Source organism: Macadamia integrifolia, chromosome 6 (assembly GCF_013358625.1).
Source record: "Macadamia integrifolia cultivar HAES 741 chromosome 6, SCU_Mint_v3, whole genome shotgun sequence".
Taxonomy (NCBI): Eukaryota; Viridiplantae; Streptophyta; class Magnoliopsida; order Proteales; family Proteaceae; genus Macadamia; species Macadamia integrifolia.
The window spans coordinates 28,267,405-28,279,270 of NC_056562.1; the positions used below are offsets into that span (position 1 = coordinate 28,267,405).

General features: G+C 37.4%; 1 protein-coding gene across 1 annotated transcript; it reads right to left on the reverse strand.

The window, feature by feature from the left end:
- Window positions 1–5,009: 5,009 nt before the first annotated feature.
- Window positions 5,010–8,170, reverse strand: LOC122081226 (40S ribosomal protein S20-2). Its single transcript, XM_042648252.1, has 4 exons — window positions 8,011–8,170; window positions 7,694–7,834; window positions 7,449–7,562; window positions 5,010–5,339 (listed from the first exon to the last, which is right to left on the reverse strand). Exons 2-4 carry the CDS (start codon window positions 7,803–7,805, stop codon window positions 5,197–5,199), a joined length of 369 nt encoding a protein of 122 aa, XP_042504186.1. The 5' UTR covers window positions 7,806–7,834; window positions 8,011–8,170; the 3' UTR covers window positions 5,010–5,196.
- Window positions 8,171–11,866: the final 3,696 nt, after the last annotated feature.

Consider the following 11,866-nt stretch of genomic DNA (forward strand, 5'->3'; position numbering starts at 1 on the left):
GAGTTTGGGTCATAGTTGTTCTCTTTGAAGCCTCATTCAATGTCCCTACTATAGCCTGTTTGTGGCATGATCATAGATTGTACCTTCAAAGAATGATAAATTACAGTTTTGGATTAGAACCATGAAATTGGTCCCATTGCCTGTTTCTGTATCTCGGAGCTTTCCTTTGTATTTAGTGGATAATCATTTCCTGTTTAAAGTATAGAAATTCATGCATTATGAGTGAACTATAATTTCTGTTTAAAATATAGAAATTATAGATTATAATAAGAACATACAGGCTAGAACTTTTGTGAAGACTTGGAAGTAGTGTGACTTAACTCAAAGAATCCTCAAAGTGGATTCTCTGTATCTTGGTTTGGTCATATTGGAAGAAGAGTTTTTCTAGGGTTATACATGGAATTTGATTGGATGGATAAAATGCCTAAGTCTTCTAAAGTATAGATCCAATTGATTAGTGTAAGAAATAGGATCAACTGAAGTTGATTAGTCACTTGCAACGAAGATGAATGATGGTGGAAATTGTGGATTGTTTAGTGCAGGGCTTTAGACAGACAAAGTGGCAGTAGGTGGTTCTACCAGAAATACAGATTTGGGTAGCTAGAGAAGATTTATGTCTTATGCACCAGATTATAGGGGCCCTGAATTGTTGAAAGGCAGAAGCACATTCATGATTCAACTGATGATTCATTGCAGTTATTATTTTCTCCTCTCTCCAATATTACTGTAGCTGAGGTCTCAAGAAGCAGTGTTTTCAAATTGGTTTATGTAGTTGGCCTCCTTTCCTTTTTAATCTCTCTTATAGGTTACCTTTAGGATCCTTTAGTCCATCTTATTTTTCCATGACAATGCTTAGCCCTGGAAGAGTTGGTTTTATACTTGTATGTGCTTGACTTGTACAGAATTCTCTTGGGTATTCTAAATGTCAGATCTGTACAGCAAGAGTTAGTGGAGTTAATTGAGAACCAAAGCTTAGTCTCCTATGTGACCTTTGAGTCCCTTGAACTTGATCGAGGTGGACGGCAGGCATAGTAGCATAATCTTTTAATCTGCTTGCAGAACTTGAAGAGACGTGGGAATTGAGGAATAAAAATGGAAAAGGCCCACCCAGAACACTAGCATTGTTTGATTTCAGATTCCATTAAGTAGGGAATGGAGACTTGGGCACTAAAGTTGCTTCTCTAAATCAATTTGGCCATCTTTGTAATCAGTTGTTCAATTCAGAGCCAAACTAGGGCTTGGTTAGCTTATTGCTCTTGCAAAGAGCAGGCTCACCAGGACTGAGTTGTGTCTTAACCCCACTGAGCTGATCATGTTCTTACTACCATATTCTTTTCTGTTCCTCCATCAATTGGATGAGAGAAGAAATTTATAGTTATCTAGTACAGGTTAACCCTACTGGAGCTGATAATGAGTATTGTATTAGTCCATCTTGCATATTCTATTAGAGGTGTTTGATACTAAGTTTAGGGGATGAGCAACAGTTTCATTAGCTATACTCAATCCCCTGTTTCCGGGATCTTAGCAATAAATTAACCCTCATTTTTTTTTTCTCGCAATGGGCAACACGGATGATAATTATCAGGTACAGTGAGGTACATTTTTCCTTCAATTACCGCGATGTGATTCTGTGGATGTAAGGTTCCTCTCAGGTCACTGGAGAGGTATAGGGGAATTTGTGTGTGATTCTGTGGATACAAGGTTCCTCTCAGGTCACTGGAGAGGTATAGGGGGGAATTTGTAATAGAAAAATCAGTTTCTGGAAACTACATGAATCTGTTTGGAAGCTATGTTATCTTATCTGATTATAAAAATATAATTAAATAATAATTTATAATTATAAAATACACCTATCAGCTCAATATATTACATGCACTTAAACAAGAAACTACATGAACAAAAAAAAAATCATGAAGACATCCATATACTTTCAAATAGGACGCTTTAACATCAATCCTAATCGAGTTTTTTTTGTCTTCTCGTAAATAGATAATATATATATTTTAGTATTCGTAAAATCGACTTCTAGAAACCATCCAAATCAGCTCAGAAGCTAATCAGATGCGAACATGAATAGTATTATATATGATTCATATTCAATCTGTTTACATATCTATTCCATGTAAATGATATAGTTGAGTTAAATATAATCTGTTCTAGAAAGCTCTATCAATGAAGAAAACCTAGTCAAATAAGTATGAACTGAAGAAAAATGAGTCATCTGGTTATGGCTTTGCGTGTCTCTTATCTCTTATTCAAATTTGGTGAACTACAAAATTAAGTATATGAAAACAAACCTTACAATTGACCTCCATGAGATAAGACAAGTTAGACACTACTTATTGATTTGCTCAATTGGCAAAGTCCAAAGAACTCTTGGCATTAGTTAGAAGTATGACGATCCATGTGATGCTCCCTCCTTCCCATTTTCTGTTGCTTACCTCTGCACTTAATAGGATTAGGTCAAACTAGACTACCGTGAATATAAATTATTACATAACTTGAAACAATCAAACATCTCCAAAGTTGGATATCAAAAGGATTGAGTTTTTCTCCACATTGACTGAGTTTTTCTTCACATTCCTTTGCCCGGTACTGTCAGATGACCAAGGGGAGGGGTATTTTCAACCCCAAAGGTGAGAGTTTGTGATGGGACTCATGGACACATCATTGGTGGTGAGAAAATTCTTCCCACTCCCCTGGTGAAGGTTCAAAATAATATCAGCAATTTTTAGGGTTTAGCATGATAGAATTAGAATCAGAATCAAAATTGAAATCGGAATCGGAATCAGAATCGGAATCTATGGAAGCCAATTCCTCTTACTTGAACCTTGCTTAGGCTAGCATTCCTGATGCAGGGCTAAGAATATACCAACGTACGAAGAAGAAATCAGGCCCTATTTGAGGCCTATAATTGGTTTAACTTATAACAAAGCACATCTATGCCCATTATAGGCCATCGGTTGCATTACATCGAGGCCCAGATTTGTTTCTAATGGGGCCATCGGTTGCTGGAGATTTTGGACTACATATCTTGTGGTCCCATCTACTTTTATAGTTTCTTGTTATTTTTTTTTGTTTTAATTTTTAGCTTTCCTAGTTTCTATTTTCCTTCTTTTTTTTTTGGGAAGAAGTTCCTATTTTTCTATTGGAAAAAAAATAAATAAATAAATAAAACCTAGAAGGTAGTGTGGTCTCTACACCGGAGAGGCAAAATGACTCATGCTCCCATGAAAAATGAAAATCCCACCACTATTGATACTTCTGTTTGTGCTCCCATTGATCCCTGCACTGGCACAGGGCCATGCTGCCTTTTTAGAGAACCCTCTTTTTCTATTATAGGCTGATTGGTAGCCAAGGATTTCTATTCTATTTTATTTTATTTTTTATAAATGAGTTTTTATTATATTTGAATGTAGGCCACTTAAGCTGGCAATGTTTCTATTCCAAATTAGTATTTTTGAGTTGGAAATAAATTTTTTTTGTGTGTGCTTCTTTTGAACATTGCCAATTGCTATATAAACCCTCAGTGGCCAAGGTTTTTATATTTGTAATACACCTATTCAAGTTAGGGCAAGGGTTGGGAATGTCACCAACCCACTGCAAGTTAACAATGAGCAACAATGGGAGGGCGAGACAGGGTTGGGCATGGACATCATTTCAAGGGGGGGGGGGGGGAAGAGAGAGAGAGAGTTGGGAGGGCAAGTCAGGGTTGGGCATGGACATCATTTCGGGAGAGAGAGAGAGAGAGAGAGAGAGAGAGGCAGACGCATGACTGGGCATCCCAACAGATCCAAGGGTAGGGAGCCCTTAGACATGCGGCCCATGGCATGGACGCACAGCCCAAGATGCCCCCCCCTTTGATCTTCACTTCACGGCGTGCCGTGCAACAAAGGATCCCCATCCCATACTGGTGGTGTGCCCAACCTTTTCCCTTCAAGTTAATAATAGAGGAGAAGGGAGATGCCTCCCACGATTTCGGCCAAGATATCGAGTCTTCAATGAGACAACAAGCTCCTATGGTAAAATTACAAAATAGCATCAACCAAGGTGGTGAAACCTCACCATCTTGGAGGTGGTAAAACCTTGCCCTTTTTTTTTTTTCTATAATAAAACCTTACACTTACCTATCCTTGATGGTGAAACCAAACCCCACTCTCTCTTCTTTCTACCTTTCTAATCCTTCTTTGTTCTGTTGATTCCTGACACAAAGACTTGTTGTAATGGGTGTCTTTCACCATTATAAGAACCGATGTCTGAAGTTTGAAGAGTTAAATTGTTACATAGCTTGCAGCACAGTACTTCTCAGGTTTAATCTCTGTTTTGGGCTGTGTTCCAACAACCATCAGTTCCTATACTGAGTTTGTTTCTCTCTTTGTTCCCCTCCATTCCTTCCATTCTACTTGCTTTTCTGTCATAGCTTTGCTCACCGTTCTGCAGTATTCATTTTCAGCTCTGTCTACTGTGCTGTACTAACCTATTCTAGTTGTTGTAAGGTGGTATACTTTTTTCTATATATTGTTTACTTCCCTGTCCTCCCTGCATGCAACCAGAATTCGAGGGGCTTCTGAGCCATAGACTGTGAGATATCACTGACCTTTGAAGATACTAGAATCCTGTTTTCTTAGAATTTCTATTTTCTCCAGCAGATCGGAGATCTAACCAGATAATCAGCTTGTTAAGTCTTGAACCAAATAGATTCTGAATTCAGCTCCCAACCGTTAGTTTCTTGATTTGGATCACCATGATTCTTCCTATGGTTAAATATTACCCCGTCTGGACTCCAGAGTTCCCTACAGCAAAACTCAGGCAGGCAAAAAAGACCATGCCCCCCCCCCCAAAAAAAATAATAAAATCATGTGCTGAAGATGCTCCCGCACCCGGCACAGGAGCCACAGTGAATGCATAGCTCCCTCACTGAATCGCCTAAATGAGAGTTTGTATCCCCTTGGATTTTCAGAGTGATGGTAGAAAACCAACCAGGCACCACATTATCTCAAGATTCTGACTTCAGTAAACATTTTGGTAGGTAGATTCACCATTGAAGTTCTAAAATTGCAAACAAGTCGCAATCAATTTAAATGATAAGAAAGGGTTCAAAATTCCTTTTATCCGAAAGATGCATAAATGAGACCTCTCTACATTAACTTTGAGGACATGGGCAAAAACGAATAAAGACAATGACAAGCATATAAATTATGGATCTGCAATTGTAACTTCAACCTCCACACCAGGTTCAATGGTGATGGAGGTAATCTGCTTCACCACTTCAGAGGAGCTAACAAGATCAATTACTCGCTTATGTACACGTAGCTCAAATCTATCCCATGTGTTAGTTCCTGACAATAAAACAGAAAAAATTCACAACTATTAGTATGCCAGCAGATTGATCAACACACATCTAGATAGTACTCAATTGTAAATCCAAAAAACAAAACCCAGGCACACAACTGCAATGGGCTGTGGTTTGTAGTTAATTCAGATATGCTGCAATGTAGTGTTCTGCCAATTTTTACACATAATTTAGATCCTAATTTGGAATATGAATATACTACCCAAGTCAACTTCAAATCATTATACGAGTGTATTTCAACTCCTCATTCAGAAATGGTGGATTAATGTATCCCTCAAACTTGCAAAAAAATCTACTTTCTTGGGTCATCCAACCCACAAGTCACCAACAATTATGTGGTGTTATTGAAGATCTAACTCAGGGTTCTAGCTTACTTGCTCTTCAACATATGAAAGAGTATGATAAATTTAAGCAAGACTTCCATCCTCCTGTGTACACATTTACAGAATCTGCATATGCATGCAAGGGTGATACAGAGCAGCACAGTAAAAGGTAAAAAAAAAATGAACATATAGTGTGTGATGAAAGTGAGAGATCTAAACAAAAAAAGTGAACAAATATAGGTAAAGGTTCAAGTGATATAAATCACCTCACAAGTAACCTATACAAAAATTTTGCAGGCTGCTAACCATAAAGAAAACTGATCCACTTGAAATTTTACATATACATGATCTGATTGGTTTATATATGAAACCCATGCATAGGACCTCGACTATATTTGACATCAAGACCAGAACCAAACCAAAAGGTAGTGATTGCTGTAGTCCTGGTAAGGAAGACCAAGCTGACTTGACAAAGAAGACCAAGATGTTCTGAATCTAAATTTCAGTAGATGCTTTGTTAAGATCCTACATTAGTAGGAAGACAATTTTCATTTTTCCTGGTTCCCTTCGGTATGAGAAATCAATGGATCAGAGGCATGCACCACACTTGTGGTATGGAAGATCTTTCATATTTTTCACAGCGCTTAGGGGTTCTTTCATGCTATACACAGCACTTAGTCCTGGTAAGGAAAACCAAGCTGACTTGACAAAGAAGACCAAGATGTTCTGAATCTAAATTTCAGTAGATGCTTTGTTAAGATCCTACATTAGTAGGAAGACAATTTTCATTTTTCCTGGTTCCCTTTGGTATGAGAAATCAATGGATCAGAGGCGCGCACCACACTTGTGGTATGGAAGATCTTTCATATTTTTCACAGCACTTAGGGGTTCTTTCATGCTATACACACTGTGTCTAGGCATATGCCGCATATCACCCCATGAAGATGGCAACTATTTGGGCAAAGAAATTGCACATAAAAAAAGAATGAAAAAAGAAAGGAAAACAGAAATGTTGAATCCACAGAGAGCTCATTATCCTGTCACTAGATGATTCCCTGATAAGAAACTAAACCACCAGAACCCAAAAAAAGGCAAGAAAATTATTTCTGTACACTTCAAGAATACACGAAAACCTTAAAGAAACTATCAAAGCAAGTAAATGTATTGATTTTTTCCAAGATTAAAATCCAATGGGAAAAACAGTACCGAGTAGCACATAATAAATATACTCAGATAGTTAAGAACATAGAACGAAATGCAAAATGCAGAGCAAGGAAGAGACTCTAATATCTAGAATTCTTAAGGTGCCACAATTCAGGATAAGAACACAAGAGGAAACGCAAGAAAGTGAAAAATAGTAATTATGTTGCTACCATAACACCCAATTACTTAACAATCCAATTTTCAAGACTTTTTTAAGCCACTCAGGGACAAGGCCTTTTCTTAAATGCATCAAAACTATGAGTAAAGAAAATGAGGAAAAAATATATCATATACCCTCCACACTCTATGTCATGCGATAGGGTAGGCCCCAAAATACAAAGAATCTCTTTCGCAACACAATTATCACCAGTGATAAATTCCAAAGGGATGCAGAAATTCTCAGAGGCTTATAGGTTGATAGAAATGATGAAAAAGAACTTTCCAATGAATGAGAATATAGACAAACACACCAATCTGCGCACCTTGGGATAATGCCATGCCACAAAGTGAACAAAAGGAAATAAACGTCAAGGAAAGCATTCAGTAAGTTGTGTATAATTGAATAATACCTTCACCACAGGGGGACTTCCGGGTAGTGATGTGGAGAACTTTGGTGGGCATCCTTACTGGACCCTTAACTCTCAGCCTCTTATCCTTGGCTCCACGGACTAGATCCGCGCACACTATAAATGATCACAAAAGAGCATTATCATACAATTTATAACTCATTAAAGTCGGAACCAAAACCAGAATAGAATCCTAGGGTTAAGAACTGGGCAAGAGAAACACAATAGAAAGGAAGAAAGAGGGATACCTTTCTCGAGATTCTTGACATTCTTAGAAGAAAGTGTGATCCGGATGCGGTGAAGCTGCTCCTGGGGTTCCTCCAAACCAGGCTTCGTAGGCTTCATCGCTGCGTACGCCATGAATTCGTTCGTTCGTTACTTCTGCTTCGCTGCATATAGCAATCATCCATCTTAAGAAAATTTGATATCGAATACATAAAAGAGATAATTCAGAGGAAAAGATTATGAAAAACTGAATCAATTGATTTCTGAAGGCCATTGTTCTTGCTCTAATTGAAAGTGTGATAGCAAAGAATTAAAACATTGGGGAGAGATCTAAATTAACCTAAATAGCTGGAACGAACGATCGACGCTGTTATCTCCTCTGTATAGCCAGTGGATGCACGATAACCAAGTAACTAAGCTCTTCGTCTTTCTGAGGAATCGACATATATATGTATGTAACTAGGGTTTTAGAATAGTGTTTGTTAGGGTCCGTTTGGTTGTTTTACCTCTAAAAAGGTTAATCGTTAGGATTACATTTTTATTTGGCAAAAGCAGTTGCAAGGACAATAAATGGAAGAGAAGTGAAAATTTCCAAACCTAAAATAGAAACTTTTATAATCATTATCTCATGCGCTTGAAAAGTATACCCCAGTGTATCAATTTCTGTCACATGGGTGTGTGAGTTTGTATTTAGTGTGTTCCCCCCCTTTATCATTCCCCCAAGGGGTGTCAAAAAAGCCCGATCAACCCGAATCAGCCTTAACTGGCCCTAAGCCCGAACAGGGCTTGGGTTGAGATTTCAGCCTATAGGGTGGGTTAGGGTTGAGATTTTCAGGCCCCAGGTAGAGTTGGGTTGGACCTGGGTTGAGGTCTCAACCCAACCCAACCCAACCATATTTATTAAGTATATAATCATATAAATATGTTAATAATTATTAATGGGTATTTATAGAAAAAGGTCTTTCGCTACACATATACGAAAAAATTTGGTCTGCGGCCTCTTGCAATGCATTAAGATCAAGCAATCAAGTAACCAATAGTATTGGGTTAGATTGAATTGGGTTAAACCTGGCCCAATCAGGGTCCATCAGGGCTGGGCTGGATTGGGTTGGGCTAAACCCAACAGGGTTGGGCCTGGGCTGCTCTTGGGTTAAGTTAAGAGACATTCGGGTTGGGCTGGCCCATTGACACCCCTAATTCCCCCTACCTCTCTAGTGTATGGGTGTTAATTGGTTTGGTTTCGATTTAAATGGTTCGGTTCAGTTCAATTCGATTCACATATATTTTGTTTGAAACCAAAACCGCACCATTTACTAAACGGTTGCACTTTCTGAAATCGTAACCATTTGGTAAATGGTTTTGATATCCACGGTTTTTAAATGGTTTCGATTTCATGATTTCAAACGGTTTCGATTTCGATTTATTCCATAAGATTTCTAAACGGTTAGCAATCGGTTTGCTAATTTATTCACATGTTTACTAAAATTTGCTTCTGATGATAAACAATTCAATATTGAGAAAGTGAAATGCAAACCATTATGTTTTGTTAAAATAACCAAACAACTAAGTAAAATAATATATTTTGATAGAATATAGTCTCAAGCATATCTAACAAGTCAGTAAGTAATGCTTACAGCAAAGATTTTATTCCCCCCCCCCAAATAATATGTTATAATATTAAAAAATATATATTTAATATGCCATGTTATAAGCAAAAATTACATTTTTATCAGTATACATTCTACTTAGTGCATTAGATTAATTTAATCAGCATTCCAAACAATTAGCAAGCTACCTCTAGAATTACTTGCAGGCTTACAACACTCAATCTTTGAATCAAATGAGATACTAATGATATTTTGCAACCACCTTATTTAATCTTTAAATGGGTTAATTGAATTGGTTTTGACTGTTTAAATGGTTCGATTTTCACGGTTTCAATTTGATTTGAAACCAACCGGTCAAACGGGTCGGTTCGATTTCAACCAGTTTAGCTAATCGGCCTAAAACTTGAAACCAAAACCAAACCATTTACTAAATGGTTTTGCGATTTTAATGTAAATGACTTGATTCGGTTTCAATAAACGGTTTCGATTTCAAATTCACATCCTTACAGTTTAGTGTGTGAATCTTTTCGCATTAGATAGTTCATTAGGAAATAGGGGAAAAAAGTCTAAATTATTTGAAATTTCTTTCCATATTTAGTAATGATACATTGTACATACACTTTTTGGGGAAAACTTGCCTTCACTGTGTGGTAAATTATCATTGTATGATCAAAACTCACATCTCTCGACTCTCCCCCCCTCCCTCCCTCCCTCCCTCCCTCGAGTGGCCTTAGGGAAACTCAACTCTATACTTTTTATTTTTCTTTTTAAATCAAAGGAATTTGGATGTAGAGTGAAATATAATAACCAAATATGGAATGACTCAAGTCCATAATTGACGTGGTCCTTCTCATGCGATATATAGCATACATGGTTATGAACAAACAATCTAACCTTGATATCACTAATCTTGACATTGATGTACCTAAATACTTTTCTTGAATTTAATTTTCTTCTTTTCCATAATATATAATTATATAAATGAAATGATTTGAAGTTAATGATATAGTCACATATATGCATGGGTGAAACATGATTGGGTTGGGTTGGGCTTGGTCCCCAAAACTCAACTTAACCTTGTCTGTTTATACCAACCCAACCTAAACCTAATTGACATTGATTGGACTGAATTGGGCTGGGTTGGCCCTAATGGGCCTTGATTTTTTGCCTTCATTGAAGAAGTATATCTAATATTAGAAGCAATCATGAAATTTTGTACCTGATGAAGTTAGAAACTTTCCATATAAATTAGATGTAAGAATCAATGACCCAAATTTATTTTATGGATTTTTTAAATCAACCTTCCCTATTGTTTGCCAAAATTACATAATCCCCTCTAAAATCAAAAAATTATATTTAAACCCACCCAAATTAACACGGTGGGAACTGTGTTAGTTTTTCTTTTACATGGAAAAGACGATTTTACCCCCTCCTCCTTCTTCTTCTACTTCTAACACCGTAAGGGCTCTGATCAGTGTCACCGACGTTAACGACCGGCCAACCTCGCTAGAGGATCTGATCATCGTCACCGACACTGGCATGAGCCATACGAGCCACACGAGCCCATCCATTTCTGATTTGATGTTAATAAGATCTTTAGGTATTCACGACCTCGTTCTTTTATTCGTTTCGTATTTTTCAAAAATTTTCGTGCGTGTAATCGATTAGTCTCTGTAGTTCTTAATGTCAGATGGTGGTGAACTTTGTTTTAATTTTCCAGTATGAGCTTCGTTGTGAAGCATTAATTATAAGCTTTTTCTTTGGCGAATTCATCAACGATCAGTTGCTGCGTGTTCAAGCTACTTGGTGAACGATCAGAAATCAAAGAATCAAAAGTATTCCGCCTAGAAATCGATGGATCCCTGGGCTGGCTGTAGCCCTGAAAGTATTTGCTCCCAAAAGATCCTCGGCATGTGTTGCCCATGAAACAGAGACAAGAGCTCGGGCTTTAGAGCTTTCACCTCATACAAGAAAAACTCATTGACCAAAACTGACAAGTGGAGGATCCAAAAGAAAACCCTCATATCAGGATTGTCTTTTTCCCTTTCTATAATCCATGACATAATTAAGAAGAAGAAGAAGAAGAAGAAGAAGAAGAAGAAGAAGAAAAGGAACACGGAAAGATAGAGAAAGAGAAAAGGAAGAAAAAGGTCGAAGGGTGAAAAGTATCTCTTACCAGCTGAAATGGGAAATGGAGCTGAACCTTCGATTTAAAGGCGGCAACGATTGTTGGAAAGAATCTTTCATGGCTGCTTCCTTATCACATTTGAAGACGGTAAATGTTACCCACTAACAGAAATCCTCTAAATCGATAGCTCTGTCGAGCGAAGGAGAGGGTTGCGGAAGAAGAAGAAGGAGGAGGGTAAAATCGTCTTTTCGATTTCAAAAACTCACTGGATGGATTTAAATATAATTTTTTAATTTTCAAGATGGATTATATAATTTCGACAACGACAGGGAAAATAAATATAAATCACCCTTTTTTTGTTAAGGATATGATGATATTCCTAAATTATATTATTATATTATATTATATATATCCAAACCGGGCTGAACCTAAATCTCAACCAGGCCCACCCTTATGCTGAG